We start from the raw sequence: 23,971 nt of genomic DNA on the forward strand, positions 1-23,971 counted from the left end.
TGAAACGCCTGCTCTCTCAGGTGGACGTAAAAGGTCCCATGGCACTATTTCGAAGAGCAGGGGAGTTATCCCCAGTGTTCTGGCCAATATGTATCCCTCAATCAACATCACAAAAACAGATCATCTGGTCATTATCACGTTGCGGTTTGTGGGAGCTTGCTGTGCGCAAGTTGGCTGCCGTGTTTCCCACATTACAACAGTGACTACATTCCAAAAGTACTTCATTGGCTGTAAAGTGCTTTGAGACATCCGGTGGTTGTGAAAAGCGTTATATAAATGCAAGTCTTTCTTTCTTTTGATTATTTCCCCCCTCCTATCCTAAAGATACCAAACAACGTTCCCGCTAAGCTGTGCAGCGGTCTGGAGGTCCCGCGCGGGCTGCTCACCGGCTTCTACAGGGAAGAAACCGCGCACACACAAAAATTTAAATGAGTCGCGCAGCCAGTTAAAGGGACTGTGCACTAAAGAATAATTAGAGGGAACATTGGTATTGAATCTTTACTCGGGTACAGGGTGTACCTCTCGGACCTGATCCATGAGGGCATTCTTCTTGTGTGAGGTCAGACAGTGAGCGTCGACAGGCTATTCAACCAGGGAGGGAGTCACGACTATATCCTCATATCCCTGCACTGTCCAGCGGGGATCACTGGATAGTCACCAGGAGCAGGAACCCCGGTCTGAATGACTCTGTGCCACTCGATATGGTGCATTTGCCCGCTGAGAATTCCGGGCAGCTTCAACCTGATGTTCCGTCCACTGTGCCACACCTTCCCACCTTCCACAGTGATCAGGAAGGCCAATGGTATCTTGGCCTTTATTGCAAAGGGGATGGAGTATAAAAGCAGGGAAGTCTTGCTACAGTTGTACAGGGTATTGGTGAGGCCACACCAGGAATACTGCGTGCAGTTTTGGTTTCCATATTTACGAAAGGATATACTTGCTTTGGAGTCAGTTCAGAGAAGGTTCACTAGGTTGATTCCCGGGATGAGGGGGTTGACTTATGAGGAAAGGTTGAGTCGCTTGGGCCTCTACTCATTGGAATTCAGAAGAATGAGAGGTGATCTTCTCGAACGTATAAGATTATGAGGAGGCTTGACAAGGTGGATTCAGAGAGGATGTTTCCACTGAGGGGGGAGACTAGAACTAGAGGGCACGATCTTAGAATAAGGAGCTGCCCATTTAAAACAGAGATGAGGAGAAATTTCTTCTCTCAGAAAGTTGTAAATCTGTGGAATTTGCTGCCTCAGAGAGCTATTGAATAAATTTAAGACAGAAATAGACAGTTTCTTAAACGATAAGGAGATGTGGGGAGCGGGCAGGGAAGTGGAGCTGAGTCCATGATCAGATCAGCCATGGTCTTATTGAATGGCGGAGCAGGCTCGAGGGGCCGTATGGCCTACTCCAGCTCCTATTTCTTATGTTCTTATTTAATTTTGTAATGTTTCGCACATCCTGTGACGTAACGCGGCTGACTGACTGTCGGAGCAGATGTGCTGCACACACCTGGCGTTCTGCTCGGCCTTCTCCCGGTCGGATTTGGCCTGCAGCTGGATCATCTCCCGCACCTTGTCCCGCAGCTGCTCCTCCAGCTGAGCGAGCTGGGCCGCCTGTTTCTCCAGCGTCACCGTCGAGCTGGTCTCCGACAAGCGTAGGTGGCCGCTCAGGTTCAGGCACGAGGCGTGAATAGTGCGCGAGGATTTCGCCAGGTCGTTCCTCAGCTCGGAGAGATCCCTGGGGAAATGACACATCGTTTCATCTCAGACACAAAGGGCCCTCCCAACCCCGCTCTCCCCTGCCCCACGGGACAGGCACAGGAACCCATCTAAAGACATTTATTACCTTCTCAAACAACCCAACCTGCCCCCCCCCCCCCACATACTTGTGAATCAAAACCCCAAATCACACACACATGTCATTTTTAAAAATTCATTCACGGGATGTGGGCATCATCGGCCAGGCCAGTGTTTATTGCCCATCCCGAATTGCCCTCGAGAAAGGTGGTGGTGAGCCTCTGTCTTAAATACAACTGAGTGGCTTCCTAGGCTATTTCAAAGGGCAGTAAAGAGTCATCCACGTTGCTGTGGGTCTGGAGTCACATATAGGCCAGACCAGGTAAGGACAGCAGATTTCCTTCCCGAAAAGAACATTAGTGAACCAGATGGGTTTTTACGACAATCCGGTAGTTTCATGGTCACCATTACTGACACAAGCTTTCTATTCCAGATTTACCTCATTAAGTGAATTTAAGTTCCCCAACTGCTGTGGTGGGATTTGAACTCATGTCACACATGAATCGCGCCCAGTTATTTAGACCAGGGTCAAATCTTTGGTTGAGTTTAAACAAGGTAAAAAGGATGAATTTGTTCTCGGAGTGGTGCTGAGCATCTCCTCGCCCCTGGGTTTTCTCCCCCCCGCCCCCCGAATGGGCTGACCCTCGCTGGTTGACACAGTCCGCAGGGGTCGGTGCCCATTCTTCAGCTGGTAACCTAGACAGTAATTCCAGGATTGTATTTCACCAAGGGGGGGTGTCACATTAAAGCTCCATCCTGTCCTCCTCTGTCGTCCCACCTCACAGACTATTGCTGGAGTCGGTGGATGGAGATCAGGAGCAGGAACTCGAGCTGATCGGCCCCTCCTTCGATCTGCCATTCGCAGCAGTTAACACCGGAGTGACTGGAGTGATAACCAGGACGTTGTAAAGTGTATAATATGCTGATCTCAGCAAGACAGGAGCCAAACATCAGTAAAGCCACTCAGAAGGCCCTCTGGCCCACACACCATTCTCTGTACATACTATCCACTGTCACTCACCGCTCACTGGACGATTTTATCTCACAGAAGTGACGTCTGAAACCCACAACCTGTCTCCAGAGTGTCAGCAGGCGATTGTGTTCATTACTGAAGTACGTGTTAAAGGACTACAAACAATCAAAGGGACAGGAACATTAAAGCACTCGTTCACTGACTTAACAATCCAGACTAGCATCGAAAAACACAGGGCAGACAGGGTGAGAGGGATGGGTATAACAGAGAGTGTTACAGTGAGGGGTGTGGGGTATATCAGTGTTACAGTGAGGGGTGTGGGGTATATCAGTGTTACAGTGAGTGGTGTGGGGTATATCAGTGTTACAGTGAGGGATGTGGGGTATATCAGTGTTACAGTGAGGGGTGTGGGGTATATCAGTGTTACAGTGAGGGATGTGGGGTATATCAGTGTTACAGTGAGGGGTGTGGGGTATATCAGTGTTACAGTGAGGGATGTGGGGTATATCAATGTTACAGTGAGGGGTGTGGGGTATATCAGTGTTACAGTGAGGGGTGTGGGGTATATCAGTGTTACAGTGAGGGTGTGGGGTATATTAGTGTTACAGTGAGGGGTGTGGGGTATATTAGTGTTACAGTGAGGGTGTGGGGTATATCAGTGTTACAGTGAGGGGTGTGGGGTATATCAGTGTTACAGTGAGGGGTGTGGGGTATATCAGTGTTACAGTGAGGGGTGTGGGGTATATCAAAGAATATTAGAGTGAGGGCTATGGAGTATAACAAAGTGTTAAAAAGTTTTTTTTTTAAAGTAGACTTGCCTTTATATAGTGCCTCAGGATGCCGCAAAACACTTTACAAAAAAATATGACTTTTGAAGTGCAGTCACCGTTGTAATGTAGGAAATGTGGCAACCAATTTCAGCACAACAAGCTCACAAAAACAGCAATATGATAATGACCAGATAATCTATTTTATTGACATTGGTTGAGGGATAAATATTGTTCAGGATACTGGGAAAATTCCCCTGCTCTTTTTCGAAATAGTGCCATCGGATCTTTTATGTCGATGTGAGAGGGCAGGCGGGGCCTCAGTTTAACATCTCATCTGAAAGACGGCACCTCAGACAGTGCAGCACTCCCTCAGCACTGCACTGGAGTGTCAGTATATATATATTACAGTGAGAGAAAGGGGTATATCAGAGAATGTTACAGTTAGGGGTATGGGGTGTATTACTGTTACAGTGAGGGGTGTGGGGTATAACAGAAAGTGAGTGGTACGGGCTATATGAGAGTGTTTGTGAGGGCGTGGGATATATCAGTGTGCCTCCACTGTTCCACATTAGGTCATCCTTATATCTCACGGTTGCCTAGTGCATCTCCTCTATATCTCACTATTCGTTTAAATGTCTCCTCGGTTACCCACTGTTCCCCCATGTGTCTCCTCTGTAACCCACTGTTCCCAGTGAATATATCTCACTGTTCCTCAATAGGTCTTCTCTATAATCCATATAGTTCTCTATAATCCACTGTAGCTTGGTCCGTATAATACTGAGAATATAATCAGCAGTGTCCCAAGTCTGACTGAGTTATGCAGAAACGGAAATATTGTAAATGCTGACGTGAGCTTGGGTGTCACTGAACTGTGTTGCACGGTACCTCCTCCTCCAGCCTCCATTCCACCTCCTTCTGCTCAAGTTCCTCGCGGGCCTTGGTCCAGTCGGCAGTCAGTTTGCGAATGTCCTCACTGAGGGCCAGGTTGGCAGAGTTTGCCTGGTCCAACTGTTCCCGGAGCATGGAGTTCACTTGGGTGAGGCTGGCACTTCTAGAACCAGAGAAAAAACGCATTAAACCAGGCCAGTCAGCTCAACTCACCACTTCCTGTACAGCAAAGAGGAGCCAACAGAGCTGGGTCAGGCAATCCATTCCTGATCTGAACCTTTTCAGCAAGGAACGGTGCAGGAGAGACTGGGGCAGAATGGGGTGGCGGTGAATGGGTGGTGGGTGGGGGGAGGGAGGAAGGCCTAGAAAATCAACGGTAAGAAGTGCCTGGGCAGTCTCTGCCACCTCCTAATGTCCACTTGCAGGCTGTGCTATGGCAGGGGCAGCACACTCGAAGATGTCAGACTGGGTGAATTAACAAAAAAGGAGAATGTTTACAGCTAAAAAAAGAAACTTACCCATAAAAAATCCAATAGAAATGTGGGTTACAGCGGCAGAGTGCAAAGATCTGGATTTCCACTATCCATACAATTACCAAGTGCCAAGAGTAACTTTTGTCAATCTGCAGATACTATTAGGGTCCCTGGGACTGAATATTTACTGGAGACCCGGGGATTGTGGGAATATTTACACGGGGCCCTGGGATTGTGGAATATTTACAGAGGGCACTGGGATTGTGGAATATTTACAGGGGGCCCTGGGATTGTGGAATATTTACAGAGGGCCCTGGGATTGTGGAATATTTACAGAGGGCCCTGGGATTGTGGAATATTTACAGGGGGCCCTGGGATTGTGGAATATTTACAGAGGGCCCTGGGATTGTGGAATATTTACAGGGGACCCTGGGATTGTGGAATATTTACAGAGGGCCCTGGGATTGTGGAATATTTACAGGGGACCTTGGGATTGAGGAATATTTACAGAGGGCCCTGGGATTGTGGAATATTTACAGGGGACCTTGGGATTGAGGAATATTTACAGAGAGCCCTGGGATTGTGGAATATTTACAGGGGACCTTGGGATTGAGGAATATTTACAGGGGACCCTGGGATTGTGGAATATTTACAGGGGACCTTGGGATTGAGGAATATTTACAGGGGACCCTGGGATTGTGGAATATTTACAGGGGACCTTGGGATTGAGGAATATTTACAGGGGACCCTGGGATTGTGGAATATTTACAGGGGACCTTGGGATTGTGGAATATTTACAGAGGGCCCTGGGATTGTGGAATATTTACAGAGGGCCCTGGGATTGTGGGAATATTTACGGACGGCCCTGGGATTGTGGAATATTTACAGAGGGCCCTGGGATTGTGGGAATATTTACAGGGGGCCCTGGGATTGTGGAATATTTACAGAGGGACCTGGGATTGTGGAATATTTACAGAGGGCCCTGGGGTTGTGGGAATATTTACAGAGGGCCCTGGGATTGCGGGAATATTTACAGGGGGCCCTGGGATTGTGGAATATTTACAGAGCGCCCTGGGATTGTGGAATATTTACAGGGGGCCCTGGGATTGTGGAATATTTACAGGGGGCCCTGGGATTGTGGAATATTTACAGAGGGCCCTGGGATTGTGGAATATTTACAGAGGGCCCTGGGATTGTGGGAATATTTACGGACGGCCCTGGGATTGTGGAATATTTACAGAGGGCCCTGGGATTGTGGAATATTTACAGAGGGCCCTGGGATTGTGGAATATTTACAGAGGGCCCTGGGATTGTGGGAATATTTACGGACGGCCCTGGGGTTGTGGAATATTTACAGACGGCCCTGGGATTGTGGAATATTTACAGACGGCCCTGGGATTGTGGGAATATTTACGGACGGCCCTGGGGTTGTGGAATATTTAGAGAGGGCCCTGGGATTGTGGGAATATTTACAGGGGGCCCTGGGATTGTGGAATATTTACAGAGGGCCCTGGGATTGTGGAATATTTACAGAGGGCCCTGGGATTGTGGGAATATTTACAGGGGCCCTGGGATTGTGGAATATTTACAGAGGGCCCTGGGATTGTGGGAATATTTACAGGGGGCCCTGGGATTGTGGAATATTTACAGGGGGCCCTGGGATTGTGGAATATTTACAGGGGGCCCTGGGATTGTGGAATATTTACAGGGGGCCCTGGGATTGTGGAATATTTAGAGAGGGACTGGGATTGTGGAATATTTTCAGGGGACCCTGGGATTATGGAATAGTTACAGAGGACCCTGGGATTGTGGAATATTTACAGGGGCCCCTGGGATTGTGGAATATTTACAGAGGGACCTGGGATTGTGGAATATTTACAGACGACCCTGGGATTGTGGAATATTTACAGAGGGCCCTGGGATTGTGGAATATTTAGAGAGGGACTGGGATTGTGGAATATTTTCAGGGGACCCTGGGATTATGGAATAGTTACAGAGGACCCTGGGATTGTGGAATATTTAGAGAGGGACTGGGATTGTGGAATATTTTCAGGGGACCGTGGGATTATGGAATAGTTACAGAGGACCCTGGGATTGTGGAATATTTACAGACGGCCCTGGGATTGTGGAATATTTACAGAGGGCCCTGGGATTGTGGAATATTTACAGGGGACCCTGGGATTGTGGAATAATTACAGGGGACCCTGGGATTGTGGAATATTTACAGACGGCCCTGGGATTGTGGAATATTTACAGAGGGCCCTGGGATTGTGGAATATTTACAGGGGGCCCTGGGATTGTGGAATATTTACAGGGGGCCCTGGGATTGTGGAATATTTACAGGGGGCCCTGGGATTGTGGAATATTTACAGGGGGCCCTGGGATTGTGGAATATTTACAGAGGGATCTGGGATTGTGGAATATTTACAGGGGGCCCTGGGATTGTGGAATATTTACAGAGGGCCCTGGGATTGTGGAATATTTACAGAGGGCACTGGGATTGTGGAATATTTACAGGGGACCCTGGGATTGTGGAATATTTACAGAGAGCCCTGGGATTGTGGAATATTTATAGGGGACCCTGGGATTGTGGAATATTTACGGGGAGCCTGGGATTGTGGAATATTTACAGGGGGCCCTGGGATTGTGGAATATTTACAGAGGGATCTGGGATTGTGGAATATTTACAGAGGGCCCTGGGATTGTGGAATATTTACAGAGGGCCCTGGGATTGTGGAATATTTACAGGGGGCCCTGGGATTGTGGGAATATTTACAAAGAGCCCTGGGATTGTGGAATATTTACAGGGGGCCCTGGGATTGTGGAATATTTACAGGGGACCCCAGGATTGTGGTATATTTACAGGGGGCCCTGGAATTGTGGAATATTTACATGGGGCCCTGGGATTGTGGAATATTTACAGAGGGCCCTGTGATTGTGGAATATTTACAGAGGGCCCTGGGATTGTGGAATATTTACAGGGGGCCCCGGGATTGTGGAATATTTACAGGGGGCCCTGGGATTGTGGAATATTTACAGGGGGCCCTGGGATTGTGGAATATTTACAGGGGGCCCTGGGATTGTGGAATATTTACAGGGGACCCCAGGATTGTGGAATATTTACAGGGGGCCCTGGGATTGTGGAATATTTACATGGGGCCCTGGGATTGTGGAATATTTACAGAGGGCCCTGGGATTGTGGAATACTTACAGAGGGCCCTGGGATTGTGGAATATTTACAGGGGGCCCCGGGATTGTGGAATATTTACATGGGGCCCTGGGATTGTGGAATATTTACAGAGGGCCCTGGGATTGTGGAATATTTACAGGGGACCCCAGGATTGTGGAATATTTACAGGGGACCCCAGGATTGTGGAATATTTACAGGGGGCCCCGGGATTGTGGAATATTTACAGAGGGCCCTGGGATTGTGGAATATTTACAGAGGGCCCTGGGATTGTGGAATATTTACAGAGGGCCCTGGGATTGTGGAATATTTACAGAGGGCCGTGGGATTGTGGAATATTTACAGGGGGCCCTGGGATTGTGGAATATTTACACAGGGCCCTGGGATTGTGGAATATTTACAGAGCGCCCTGGGATTGTGGAATATTTACAGGGGGCCCTGGGATTGTGGAATATTTACAGGGGGCCCTGGGATTGTGGAATATTTACAGAGGGCCCTGGGATTGTGGAATATTTACAGAGGGCCCTGGGATTGTGGAATATTTACAGGGGGCCCTGGGATTGTGGACTATTTACACAGGGCCCTGGGATTGTGGAATATTTACAGAGGGCCCTGAGATTGTGTAATATTTACAGGGGGCCGCGGGATTGTGGAATAATTACAGGGGACGTTGGGATTGTGGAATATTTACAGGGGACCCTGGGATTGTGGAATATTTAGAGAGGGCCCTGGGATTGTGGAATATTTACAGAGGGCCCTGGGATTGTGGTATATGTACAGAGAGCCCTGGGATTGTGGAATATTTACAGAGGGCCCTGGGATTGTGGAATATTTACAGAGGGCCCTGGGATTGTGGAATATTTACAGAGGGCCCTGGGATTGTGGAATATTTACAGAGGGCCCTGAGATTGTGGAAAATTTACAGAGGCCCTGGGATTGTGGAATATTTACAGGGGGCCCTGGGATTGTGGAATATTTACAGGGGGCCCTGGGATTGTGGAATATTTACAGAGGGCCCTGGGATTGTGGAATATTTACAGAGGGCCCTGGGATTGTGGAATATTTACAGAGGGCCCTGGGATTGTGGAATATTTAAAGAGGGCCCTGGGATTGTGGAATATTTTCAGGGGGCCCTGGGATTGTGGATTTACACTGGACACTGGGATTGTGGAATATACACAGAGGGCCCTGGGATTGTGGAATATTTACAGAGAGTCCTGGAATTGTGGAATATTTACAGGGAGCCCTGGGATTGTGGAATATTTATAGGGGACCCTGGGATTGTGGAATATTTACAGAGGGCCCTGGGATTCTGGAATAGTTACAGGGGACCCTGGGATTGTGGAATAATTACAGAGGGCCCTGGGATTCTGGAATAGTTACAGGGGACCCTGGGATTGTGGAATAATTACAGAGGGCCCTGGGATTCTGGAATATTTATAGGGGAGCCTGGGATTGTGGAATATTTACATGGGGCCCTGGGATTGTGGAATATTTACAGAGGGCCCTGGGATTCTGGAATAGTTACAGGGGACCCTGGGATTGTGGAATAATTACAGAGAGCCCTGGGATTGTGGAATATTTATAGGGGAGCCTGGGATTGTGGAATATTTACATGGGGCCCTGGGATTGTGGAATATTTACAGAGGGCCCTGGGATTCTGGAATAGTTACAGGGGACCCTGGGATTGTGGAATAATTACAGAGGGCCCTGGGATTCTGGAATATTTACAGGGGACCCTGGGATTGTGGAATATTTACAGGGGACCTTGGGATTGAGGAATATTTACAGAGAGCCCTGGGATTGTGGAATATTTACAGAGGGCCGTGGGATTGTGGAATATTTACAGGGGACCCTGGGATTGTGGAATAATTACAGGGACCCTGGGATTGTGGGAATATTTACGGACGGCCCTGGGAGTGTGGAATATTTACAGTGGGCCCTGGGATTGTGGAATATTTACATGGGGCCCTGGGATTGTGGAATATTTACAGACGGTCCTGGGATTGTGGAATATTTACAGAGGGCCCTGGGATTGCGGGAATATTTACAGGGGGCCCTGGGATTGTGGAAAATTTACAGAGGGCCCTGGGATTGTGGAATATTTACAGATGACCCTGGGATTGTGGAATATTTACAGAGGGCCCTGGGATTGTGGAATATTTACAGGGGACCCTGGGATTGTGGAAAATTTACAGAGGCCCTGGGATTGTGGAATATTTACAGAGAGTCCTGGAATTGTGGAATATTTACAGAGAGCCCTGGGATTGTGGAATATTTATAGGGGACCCTGGGATTGTGGAATATTTACAGGGAGCCTGGGATTGTGGAATATTTACATGGGGCCCTGGGATTGTGGTATATGTACAGAGGGCCCTGGGATTGTGGAATATTTACAGAGGGCCCTGGGATTGTGTAATATTTACAGAGGGCCCTGGGATTGTGGAATATTTACAGGGGACCCTGAGATTGTGGAATATTTACAGAGGGCCCTGGGATTGTGTAATATTTACAGAGGGCCCTGGGATTGTGGCATATTTACAGGGGACCCTGAGATTGTGGAATATTTACAGAGGGCCCTGGGATTGTGGCATATTTACAGGGGGCCCTGGGATTGTGGAATATTTACAGAGGGCCCTGGGATTGTGGAATATTTACAGAGGGCCCTGGGATTGTGGGAATATTTACAGGGGGCCCTGGGATTGTGGAATATTTACAGAGGGCCCTGGGATTGTGGAATATTTACAGAGGGCCCTGGGATTGTGGGAATATTTACAGACGGCCCTGGGATTGTGGAATATTTACAGGGGGCCCTGGGATTGTGGTATATGTACAGAGGGCCCTGGGATTGTGGAATATTTACAGAGGGCCCTGGGATTGTGGAATATTTACAGGGGACCCTGGGATTGTGGAATATTTACAGGGGGCCCTGGGATTGTGGAATATTTACAGAGGGCCCTGGGATTGTGGAATATTTACAGAGGGCCCTGGGATTGTGGAATATTTACAGGGGACCCTGGGATTGTGGAATATTTACAGAGGGCCCTGGGATTGTGGAATATTTACAGAGGGCCCTGGGATTGTGGGAATATTTACAGGGGGCCCTGGGATTGTGGAATATTTACAGTGGACCCTGGGATTGTGGAATATTTACAGAGGGCCCTGGGATTGTGTAATATTTATAGGGGGCCCTTGGATTGTGTAATATTTACAGGGGGCACTGGGATTGTGGGAATAATTATAGCGGGCCTTGGGATTGTGGAATATTTACATGGGGCCCTGGGATTGTGGAATATTTACAGGGGGCCCTAGGATTGTGGAATATTTAGAGAGGGCCTGGGATTGTGGAATATTTACAGGGGGCCCTGGGATTATGGAATATTTACAGGGGGCCCTGGGATTGTGGAATATTTACAGGGGACCCTGGGATTGTGGAATATTTACAGGGGGCCCTAGGATTGTGGAATATTTAGAGAGGGCCTGGGATTGTGGAATATTTACAGGGGGCCCTGGGATTATGGAATATTTACAGGGGGCCCTGGGATTGTGGAATATTTACAGGGGACCCTGGGATTGTGGAATATTTACAGAGGGCCCTGGGATTGTGGAATATTTAAAGAGGGCCCTGGGTTTTTGTGGGAATATTTACAGGGGGTCCTGGGATTGTGGAATATTTACAAGGGACCCTGGGATTGTGGAATATTTACAGAGGGCCCTGGGATTGTGGAATATTTGCAGGGGACCCTGGGATTGTGGAAAATTTACAGAGGCCCTGCGATTGTGGAATATTTACAGAGGGCCCTGGGATTGTGGAATATTTACAGAGGGCCGTGGGATTGTGGAATATTTACAGGGGGCCCTGGGATTGTGAAATATTTACAGAGGGCCCTGGGATTGTGGAATATTTACAGTGGGACCTGGGATAGTGGATTTACACTGGACCCTGGGATTGTGGAATATATACAGAGGGCCCTGGGATTGTGGAATATTTACAGGGAGCCTGGGATTGTGGAATATTTACAGAGGGCCCTGGGATTGTGGAATATTTACAGGGGCCCTGGGATTGTGGAATATTTACAGGGGCCCTGGGATTGTGGAATATTTACAGAGGGCCCTGGGATTGTGGAATATTTACAGAGGGCCCTGGGATTGTGGAAAATTTACAGGGGGCCCTGGGATTGTGGAATATTTACAGAGGGCCCTGGGATTGTGGAATATTTACAGGGGGCCCTGGGATTGTGGAATATTTACAGAGGGCCCTGGGATTGTGGAATATTTACAGGGGACCCTGGGATTGTGGAATATTTACAGAGGGCCCTGGGATTGTGGAATATTTACAGGGGACCTTGGGATTGAGGAATATTTACAGAGGGCCCTGGGATTGTGGAATATTTACAGGGGACCTTGGGATTGAGGAATATTTACAGAGAGCCCTGGGATTGTGGAATATTTACAGGGGACCTTGGGATTGAGGAATATTTACAGGGGACCCTGGGATTGTGGAATATTTACAGGGGACCTTGGGATTGAGGAATATTTACAGGGGACCCTGGGATTGTGGAATATTTACAGGGGACCTTGGGATTGAGGAATATTTACAGGGGACCCTGGGATTGTGGAATATTTACAGGGGACCTTGGGATTGTGGAATATTTACAGAGGGCCCTGGGATTGTGGAATATTTACAGAGGGCCCTGGGATTGTGGGAATATTTACGGACGGCCCTGGGATTGTGGAATATTTACAGAGGGCCCTGGGATTGTGGGAATATTTACAGGGGGCCCTGGGATTGTGGAATATTTACAGAGGGACCTGGGATTGTGGAATATTTACAGAGGGCCCTGGGGTTGTGGGAATATTTACAGAGGGCCCTGGGATTGTGGGAATATTTACAGGGGGCCCTGGGATTGTGGAATATTTACAGAGCGCCCTGGGATTGTGGAATATTTACAGGGGGCCCTGGGATTGTGGAATATTTACAGGGGGCCCTGGGATTGTGGAATATTTACAGAGGGCCCTGGGATTGTGGAATATTTACAGAGGGCCCTGGGATTGTGGGAATATTTACGGACGGCCCTGGGATTGTGGAATATTTACAGAGGGCCCTGGGATTGTGGAATATTTACAGAGGGCCCTGGGATTGTGGAATATTTACAGAGGGCCCTGGGATTGTGGGAATATTTACGGACGGCCCTGGGGTTGTGGAATATTTACAGACGGCCCTGGGATTGTGGAATATTTACAGACGGCCCTGGGATTGTGGGAATATTTACGGACGGCCCTGGGGTTGTGGAATATTTACAGGGGGCCCTGGGATTGTGGAATATTTACAGAGGGCCCTGGGATTGTGGAATATTTACAGAGGGCCCTGGGATTGTGGGAATATTTACAGGGGCCCTGGGATTGTGGAATATTTACTGAGGGCCCTGGGATTGTGGGAATATTTACAGGGGGCCCTGGGATTGTGGAATATTTACAGGGGGCCCTGGGATTGTGGAATATTTACAGGGGGCCCTGGGATTGTGGAATATTTGCAGGGGGCCCTGGGATTGTGGAATATTTAGAGAGGGACTGGGATTGTGGAATATTTTCAGGGGACCCTGGGATTATGGAATAGTTACAGAGGACCCTGGGATTGTGGAATATTTACAGGGGCCCCTGGGATTGTGGAATATTTACAGAGGGACCTGGGATTGTGGAATATTTACAGACGACCCTGGGATTGTGGAATATTTACAGAGGGCCCTGGGATTGTGGAATATTTAGAGAGGGACTGGGATTGTGGAATATTTTCAGGGGACCCTGGGATTATGGAATAGTTACAGAGGACCCTGGGATTGTGGAATATTTAGAGAGGGACTGGGATTGTGGAATATTTTCAGGGGACCCTGGGATTATGGAATAGTTACAGAGGACCCTGGGATTGTGGAATATTTACAGACGGCCCTGGGATTGTGGAATATTTACAGAGGGCCCTGGGATTGTGGAATATTTACAGGGGACCCTGGGATTGTGGAATAATTACAGGGGACCCTGGGATTGTGGAATATTTACAGACGGCCCTGGGATTGTGGAATATTTACAGAGGGCCCTGGGATTGTGGAATATTTACAGGGGGCCCTGGGATTGTGGAATATTTACAGGGGGCCCTGGGATTGTGGAATATTTACAGGGGGCCCTGGGATTGTGGAATATTTACAGGGGGCCCTGGGATTGTGGAATATTTACAGAGGGATCTGGGATTGTGGAATATTTACAGGGGGCCCTGGGATTGTGGAATATTTACAGAGGGCCCTGGGATTGTGGAATATTTACAGAGGGCACTGGGATTGTGGAATATTTACAGGGGACCCTGGGATTGTGGAATATTTACAGAGAGCCCTGGGATTGTGGAATATTTATAGGGGACCCTGGGATTGTGGAATATTTACGGGGAGCCTGGGATTGTGGAATATTTACAGGGGGCCCTGGGATTGTGGAATATTTACAGAGGGATCTGGGATTGTGGAATATTTACAGAGGGCCCTGGGATTGTGGAATATTTACAGAGGGCCCTGGGATTGTGGAATATTTACAGGGGGCCCTGGGATTGTGGGAATATTTACAAAGAGCCCTGGGATTGTGGAATATTTACAGGGGGCCCTGGGATTGTGGAATATTTACAGGGGACCCCAGGATTGTGGTATATTTACAGGGGGCCCTGGAATTGTGGAATATTTACATGGGGCCCTGGGATTGTGGAATATTTACAGAGGGCCCTGTGATTGTGGAATATTTACAGAGGGCCCTGGGATTGTGGAATATTTACAGGGGGCCCCGGGATTGTGGAATATTTACAGGGGGCCCTGGGATTGTGGAATATTTACAGGGGGCCCTGGGATTGTGGAATATTTACAGGGGGCCCTGGGATTGTGGAATATTTACAGGGGACCCCAGGATTGTGGAATATTTACAGGGGGCCCTGGGATTGTGGAATATTTACATGGGGCCCTGGGATTGTGGAATATTTACAGAGGGCCCTGGGATTGTGGAATACTTACAGAGGGCCCTGGGATTGTGGAATATTTACAGGGGGCCCCGGGATTGTGGAATATTTACATGGGGCCCTGGGATTGTGGAATATTTACAGAGGGCCCTGGGATTGTGGAATATTTACAGGGGACCCCAGGATTGTGGAATATTTACAGGGGACCCCAGGATTGTGGAATATTTACAGGGGGCCCCGGGATTGTGGAATATTTACAGAGGGCCCTGGGATTGTGGAATATTTACAGAGGGCCCTGGGATTGTGGAATATTTACAGAGGGCCCTGGGATTGTGGAATATTTACAGAGGGCCGTGGGATTGTGGAATATTTACAGGGGGCCCTGGGATTGTGGAATATTTACACAGGGCCCTGGGATTGTGGAATATTTACAGAGCGCCCTGGGATTGTGGAATATTTACAGGGGGCCCTGGGATTGTGGAATATTTACAGGGGGCCCTGGGATTGTGGAATATTTACAGAGGGCCCTGGGATTGTGGAATATTTACAGAGGGCCCTGGGATTGTGGAATATTTACAGGGGGCCCTGGGATTGTGGACTATTTACACAGGGCCCTGGGATTGTGGAATATTTACAGAGGGCCCTGAGATTGTGTAATATTTACAGGGGGCCCCGGGATTGTGGAATAATTACAGGGGACGTTGGGATTGTGGAATATTTACAGGGGACCCTGGGATTGTGGAATATTTAGAGAGGGCCCTGGGATTGTGGAATATTTACAGAGGGCCCTGGGATTGTGGTATATGTACAGAGAGCCCTGGGATTGTGGAATATTTACAGAGGGCCCTGGGATTGTGGAATATTTACAGAGGGCCCTGGGATTGTGGAATATTTACAGAGGGCCCTGGGATTGTGGAATATTTACAGAGGGCCCTGAGATTGTGGAAAATTTACAGAGGCCCTGGGATTGTGGAATATTTACAGGGGGCCCTGGGATTGTGGAATATTTACAGGGGGCCCTGGGATTGTGGAATATTTACAGAGGGCCCTGGGATTGTGGAATATTTACAGAGGGCCCTGGGATTGTGGAATATTTACAGAGGGCCCTGGGATTGTGGAATATTTAAAGAGGGCCCTGGGATTGTGGAATATTTTCAGGGGGCCCTGGGATTGTGGATTTACACTGGACACTGGGATTGTGGAATATACACAGAGGGCCCTGGGATTGTGGAATATTTACAGAGAGTCCTGGAATTGTGGAATATTTACAGGGAGCCCTGGGATTGTGGAATATTTATAGGGGACCCTGGGATTGTGGAATATTTACAGAGGGCCCTGGGATTCTGGAATAGTTACAGGGGACCCTGGGATTGTGGAATAATTACAGAGGGCCCTGGGATTCTGGAATAGTTACAGGGGACCCTGGGATTGTGGAATAATTACAGAGGGCCCTGGGATTCTGGAATATTTATAGGGGAGCCTGGGATTGTGGAATATTTACATGGGGCCCTGGGATTGTGGAATATTTACAGAGGGCCCTGGGATTCTGGAATAGTTACAGGGGACCCTGGGATTGTGGAATAATTACAGAGAGCCCTGGGATTGTGGAATATTTATAGGGGAGCCTGGGATTGTGGAATATTTACATGGGGCCCTGGGATTGTGGAATATTTACAGAGGGCCCTGGGATTCTGGAATAGTTACAGGGGACCCTGGGATTGTGGAATAATTACAGAGGGCCCTGGGATTCTGGAATATTTACAGGGGACCCTGGGATTGTGGAATATTTACAGGGGACCTTGGGATTGAGGAATATTTACAGAGAGCCCTGGGATTGTGGAATATTTACAGAGGGCCGTGGGATTGTGGAATATTTACAGGGGACCCTGGGATTGTGGAATAATTACAGGGACCCTGGGATTGTGGGAATATTTACGGACGGCCCTGGGAGTGTGGAATATTTACAGTGGGCCCTGGGATTGTGGAATATTTACATGGGGCCCTGGGATTGTGGAATATTTACAGACGGTCCTGGGATTGTGGAATATTTACAGAGGGCCCTGGGATTGCGGGAATATTTACAGGGGGCCCTGGGATTGTGGAAAATTTACAGAGGGCCCTGGGATTGTGGAATATTTACAGATGACCCTGGGATTGTGGAATATTTACAGAGGGCCCTGGGATTGTGGAATATTTACAGGGGACCCTGGGATTGTGGAAAATTTACAGAGGCCCTGGGATTGTGGAATATTTACAGAGAGTCCTGGAATTGTGGAATATTTACAGAGAGCCCTGGGATTGTGGAATATTTATAGGGGACCCTGGGATTGTGGAATATTTACAGGGAGCCTGGGATTGTGGAATATTTACATGGGGCCCTGGGATTGTGGTATATGTACAGAGGGCCCTGGGATTGTGGAATATTTACAGAGGGCCCTGGGATTGTGTAATATTTACAGAGGGCCCTGGGATTGTGGAATATTTACAGGGGACCCTGAGATTGTGGAATATTTACAGAGGGCCCTGGGATTGTGTAATATTTACAGAGGGCCCTGGGATTGTGGCATATTTACAGGGGACCCTGAGATTGTGGAATATTTACAGAGGGCCCTGGGATTGTGGCATATTTACAGGGGGCCCTGGGATTGTGGAATATTTACAGAGGGCCCTGGGATTGTGGAATATTTACAGAGGGCCCTGGGATTGTGGGAATATTTACAGGGGGCCCTGGGATTGTGGAATATTTACAGAGGGCCCTGGGATTGTGGAATATTTACAGAGGGCCCTGGGATTGTGGGAATATTTACAGACGGCCCTGGGATTGTGGAATATTTACAGGGGGCCCTGGGATTGTGGTATATGTACAGAGGGCCCTGGGATTGTGGAATATTTACAGAGGGCCCTGGGATTGTGGAATATTTACAGGGGACCCTGGGATTGTGGAATATTTACAGGGGGCCCTGGGATTGTGGAATATTTACAGAGGGCCCTGGGATTGTGGAATATTTACAGAGGGCCCTGGGATTGTGGAATATTTACAGGGGACCCTGGGATTGTGGAATATTTACAGAGGGCCCTGGGATTGTGGAATATTTACAGAGGGCCCTGGGATTGTGGGAATATTTACAGGGGGCCCTGGGATTGTGGAATATTTACAGTGGACCCTGGGATTGTGGAATATTTACAGAGGGCCCTGGGATTGTGTAATATTTATAGGGGGCCCTTGGATTGTGTAATATTTACAGGGGGCACTGGGATTGTGGGAATAATTATAGCGGGCCTTGGGATTGTGGAATATTTACATGGGGCCCTGGGATTGTGGAATATTTACAGGGGGCCCTAGGATTGTGGAATATTTAGAGAGGGCCTGGGATTGTGGAATATTTACAGGGGGCCCTGGGATTATGGAATATTTACAGGGGGCCCTGGGATTGTGGAATATTTACAGGGGACCCTGGGATTGTGGAATATTTACAGGGGGCCCTAGGATTGTGGAATATTTAGAGAGGGCCTGGGATTGTGGAATATTTACAGGGGGCCCTGGGATTATGGAATATTTACAGGGGGCCCTGGGATTGTGGAATATTTACAGGGGACCCTGGGATTGTGGAATATTTACAGAGGGCCCTGGGATTGTGGAATATTTAAAGAGGGCCCTGGGTTTTTGTGGGAATATTTACAGGGGGTCCTGGGATTGTGGAATATTTACAAGGGACCCTGGGATTGTGGAATATTTACAGAGGGCCCTGGGATTGTGGAATATTTGCAGGGGACCCTGGGATTGTGGAAAATTTACAGAGGCCCTGCGATTGTGGAATATTTACAGAGGGCCCTGGGATTGTGGAATATTTACAGAGGGCCGTGGGATTGTGGAATATTTACAGGGGGCCCTGGGATTGTGAAATATTTACAGAGGGCCCTGGGATTGTGGAATATTTACAGTGGGACCTGGGATAGTGGATTTACACTGGACCCTGGGATTGTGGAATATATACAGAGGGCCCTGGGATTGTGGAATATTTACAGGGAGCCTGGGATTGTGGAATATTTACAGAGGGCCCTGGGATTGTGGAATATTTACAGGGGCCCTGGGATTGTGGAATATTTACAGAGGGCCCTGGGATTGTGGAATATTTACAGAGGGCCCTGGGATTGTGGAAAATTTACAGGGGGCCCTGGGATTGTGGAATATTTACAGAGGGCCCTGGGATTGTGGAATATTTACAGCGGACCCTGGGATTGTGGAAAATTTACAGAGGCCCTGGGATTGTGGAATATTTACAGAGGGCCCTGGGATTGTGGAATATTTACAGGGGGCCCTGGGATTGTGGAATATTTACAGAGAGCCCTGGGATTGTGGAATATTTACAGGGGGCCCTGGGATTGTGGAATATTTACAGAGGGCCCTGGGATTGTGGAATATTTAAAGAGGGCCCTGGGATTGTGGAATATTTTCAGGGGGCCCTGGGATTGTGGATTTACACTGGACACTGGGATTGTGGAATATATACAGAGGGCCCTGGGATTGTGGAATATTTACAGAGAGTCCTGGAATTGTGGAATATTTACAGAGAGCCCTGGGATTGTGGAATATTTATCAGGGACACTGGGATTGTGGAATATTTACAGGGAGCCTGGGATTGTGGAATATTTACATGGGGCCCTGGGATTGTGGTATATGTACAGAGGGCCATGGGATTGTGGAATATTTAGAGAGGGCCCTGGGATTGTGGAATATTTACAGGGGACCCTGGGATTGTGGAATATTTACAGAGGGCCCTGGGATTGTGGAATGTTTACAGGGGTCCCTGGGATTGTGGAAAATTTACAGAGGCCCTGGGATTGTGGAAAATTTACAGGGGTCCCTGGGATTGTGGAAAATTTACAGAGGCCCTGGGATTGTGGAAAATTTACAGAGGCCCTGGGATTGTGGAATATTTACAGGGGACCCTGGGATTGTGGAATATTTACAGGGGTCCCTGGGATTGTGGAAAATTTACAGAGGCCCTGGGATTGTGGAAAATTTACAGAGGCCCTGGGATTGTGGAAAATTTACAGAGGCCCTGGGATTGTGGAATATTTACAGGGGACCCTGGGATTGTGGAATATTTACAGAGGGCCCTACGATTGTGGAATATTTACAGAGGGCCCTGGGATTGTGGAATATTTACAGAGAGCCCTGGGATTGTGGAATATTTACAGAGGGCCCTACGATTGTGGAATATTTACAGAGGGCCCTGGGATTGTGGAATATTTACAGAGAGCCCTGGGATTGTTGAATATTTACAGGGGGCCCTGGGATTGTGGAATATTTAAAGAGGGCCCCGGTATTGTGTAATATTTACAGGGGGCCCTTGGATTGTGTAATATTTACAGGGGGCACTGGGATTGTGGGAATAATTATAGCGGGCCTTGGGATTGTGGAATATTTACATGGGGCCCTGGGATTGTGGAATATTGACAGGGGGCCCTGGGATTGTGGAATATTTAAAGAGGGCCCCGGTATTGTGTAATATTTACAGGGGGCCCTTGGATTGTGTAATATTTACAGGGGGCACTGGGATTGTGGGAATAATTATAGCGGGCCTTGGGATTGTGGAATATTTACATGGGGCCCTGGGATTGTGGAATATTGACAGGGGGCCCTGGGATTGTGGAATATTTACAGGGGGCCCTGGGATTGTGGAATATTTACAGGGGGCCCTGGGATTGTGGAATATTTACAGGGGACCCTGGGATTGTGGAATATTTACAGAGGGCCCTGGGTTTTTGTGGGAATATTTACAGGGGGCCTTGGGATTGTGGAATATTTACAGGGGACCCTGGGATTGTGGAATATTTACAGAGGGTCCTGGGATTGTGGAATATTTACAAGGGACCCTGGGATTGTGGAATATTTACAGAGGGCCCTGGGATTGTGGAATATTTACAAGGGACCCTGGGATTGTGGAATATTTACAGGGGACCCTGGGATTGTGGAAAATTTACAGAGGCCCTGCGATTGTGGAATATTTACAGAGGGCCCTGGGATTGTGGAATATTTACAGAGGGCCCTGGGATTGTGGAATATTTACAGAGAGCCCTGGGATTGTGGAATATTTACAGAGAGTCCTGGAATTGTGGAATATTTACAGAGAGCCCTGGGATTGTGGATTTACACTGGACCCTGGGATTGTGGAATATATACAGAGGGCCCTGGGATTGTGGAATATTTACAGAGAGTCCTGGAATTGTGGAATATTTACAGAGAGCCCTGGGATTGTGGAATATTTATAGGCGACACTGGGATTGTGGAATATTTACAGGGAGCCTGGGATTGTGGAATATTGTCATGGGGCCCTTGGATTGTGGTATATGTACAGAGAGCCCTGGGATTGTGGAATATTTACAGAGGGCCCTGGGATTGTGGAATATTTACAGAGGGCCCTGGGATTGTGGAATATTTACAGAGGGCCCTGGGATTGTGGAATATTTACAGGGGGCCCTGGGATTGTGGAATATTTACAGAGGGCCCTGGGATTGTGGAATATTTAAAGAGGGCCCTGGGATTGTGGAATATATACAGAGAGTCCTGGAATTGTGGAATATTTACAGAGAGCCCTGGGATTGTGGAATATTTATAGGCGACACTGGGATTGTGGAATATTTACAGGGAGCCTGGGATTGTGGAATATTGACATGGGGCCCTTGGATTGTGGTATATGTACAGAGAGCCCTGGGATTGTGGAATATTTACAGAGGGCCCTGGGATTGTGGAATATTTACAGGGGGGCCTGGGATTGTGGATTTACACTGGACCCTGGGATTGTGGAATATATACAGAGGGCCCTGGGATTGTGGAATATTTACAGAGAGTCCTGGAATTGTGGAATATTTACAGAGAGCCCTGGGATTGTGGAATATTTATAGGCGACACTGGGATTGTGGAATATTTACAGGGAGCCTGGGATTGTGGAATATTGACATGGGGCCCTTGGATTGTGGTATATGTACAGAGAGCCCTGGGATTGTGGAATATTTACAGAGGGCCCTGGGATTGTGGAATATTTACAGAGGGCCCTGGGATTGTGGAATATTTACAGAGGGCCCTGGGATTGTGGAATATTTACAGGGGGCCCTGGGATTGTGGAATATTTACAGAGGGCCCTGGGATTGTGGAATATTTAAAGAGGGCCCTGGGATTGTGGAATATATACAGAGGGCCCTGGGATTGTGGAATATTTACAGGGAGCCTGGGATTGTGGAATATTTACAGAGGGCCCTGGGATTGTGGAATATTTACAGGGGGCCCTGGGATTGTGGAATATTTACAGAGAGTCCTGGAATTGTGGAATATTTACAGAGAGCCCTGGGATTGTGGAATATTTACAGGGAGCCTGGGATTGTGGAATATTTACATGGGGCCCTGGGATTGTGGAATATTTACAGAGGGCCCTGGGATTGTGGAATATTTACAGAGGGCCCTGGGATTGTGGTATATTTACAGGGGGCCCCGGGATTGTGGAATATTTAAAGAGGGCCCTGGGATTGTGGAATATTTACAGGGGGCCCTGGGATTGTGGATTTACACTGGACCCTGGGATTGTGGAATATATACAGAGGGCCCTGGGATTGTGGAATATTTACAGAAGGCCCTGGGATTGTGGAATATTTACAGAGGGCTCTGGGATTGTGGAATATTTACAGGGGGCCCTGGGATTGTGGAATATTTAGAGAGGGCCTGGGATTGTGGAATATTTACAGGGGACCCTGGGATTATGGAATATTTACAGGGGGCCCTGGGATTGTGGAATATTTACAGAGGGCCCTGGGATTGTGGAATATTTACAGAGGGCCCTGGGATTGTGGAATATTTACAGGGGACCCTGGTATTGTGGAATATTTACAGAGGGCCCTGGGATTGTGGAATATTTACAGAGGGCCCTGGGATTGTGGAATATTTACAGAGGGCCCTGGGATTGTGGAATATTTACAGGGGGCCCTGGGATTGTGGAATATTTACAGAGGGCCCTGGGATTGTGGAATATTTAAAGAGGGCCCTGGGATTGTGGAATATTTACAGAGTGCCCTGGGATTGTGGAATATTTACAGGGAGCCTGGGATTGTGGAATATTTACAGAGGGCCCTGGGATTGTGGAATATTTACAGGGGGCCCTGGTATTGTGGAATATTTACAGAGAGTCCTGGAATTGTGGAATATTTACAGAGAGCCCTGGGATTGTGGAATATTTACAGGGAGCCTGGGATTGTGGAATATTTACATGGGGCCCTGGGATTGTGGAATATTTACAGAGGGCCCTGGGATTGTGGAATATTTAGAGAGGGCCCTGGGATTGTGGAATATTTACAGGGGACCCTGGGATTGTGGAATATTTACAGAGGGCCCTGGGATTGTGGAATATTTACAGGGGGCCCTGGGATTGTGGAATATTTACAGAGGGCCCTGGGATTGTGGAATATTTACAGGGGGCCCTGGGATTGTGGAATATTTACAGAGGGCCCTGGGATTGTGGTATATTTACAGGGGGCCCCGGGATTGTGGAATATTTAAAGAGGGCCCTGGGATTGTGGAATATTTACAGGGGGCCCTGGGATTGTGGATTTACACTGGACCCTGGGATTGTGGAATATATACAGAGGGCCCTGGGATTGTGGAATATTTACAGAAGGCCCTGGGATTGTGGAATATTTACAGAGGGCTCTGGGATTGTGGAATATTTACAGGGGGCCCTGGGATTGTGGAATATTTAGAGAGGGCCTGGGATTGTGGAATATTTACAGGGGACCCTGGGATTATGGAATATTTACAGGGGGCCCTGGGATTGTGGAATAATTACAGGGGACCCTGGGATTGTGGAATATTTACAGAGGGCCCTGGGATTGTGGAATATTTACAGAGGGCCCT

General features: G+C 48.2%; 1 protein-coding gene across 1 annotated transcript in view; it reads right to left on the reverse strand.

The window, feature by feature from the left end:
* The window catches only part of LOC139229064 (rootletin-like), a 165,186-nt gene that overhangs the window by 86,590 nt on the left and 54,625 nt on the right, over window positions 1-23,971 (reverse strand). The window contains exons 7-9 of the mRNA XM_070860722.1: window positions 4,419-4,584; window positions 2,812-2,918; window positions 1,504-1,731 (exon numbers count right to left, since the gene is read on the reverse strand). Of these exons, the coding sequence (XP_070716823.1) occupies window positions 1,504-1,731; window positions 2,812-2,918; window positions 4,419-4,584 (501 nt within the window). The remainder of the gene's footprint in view (window positions 1-1,503; window positions 1,732-2,811; window positions 2,919-4,418; window positions 4,585-23,971) is intronic.

The sequence above is a fragment of the Pristiophorus japonicus genome, chromosome 18 (genome assembly GCF_044704955.1).
Source record: "Pristiophorus japonicus isolate sPriJap1 chromosome 18, sPriJap1.hap1, whole genome shotgun sequence".
NCBI classification, from domain to species: domain Eukaryota; kingdom Metazoa; phylum Chordata; class Chondrichthyes; family Pristiophoridae; genus Pristiophorus; species Pristiophorus japonicus.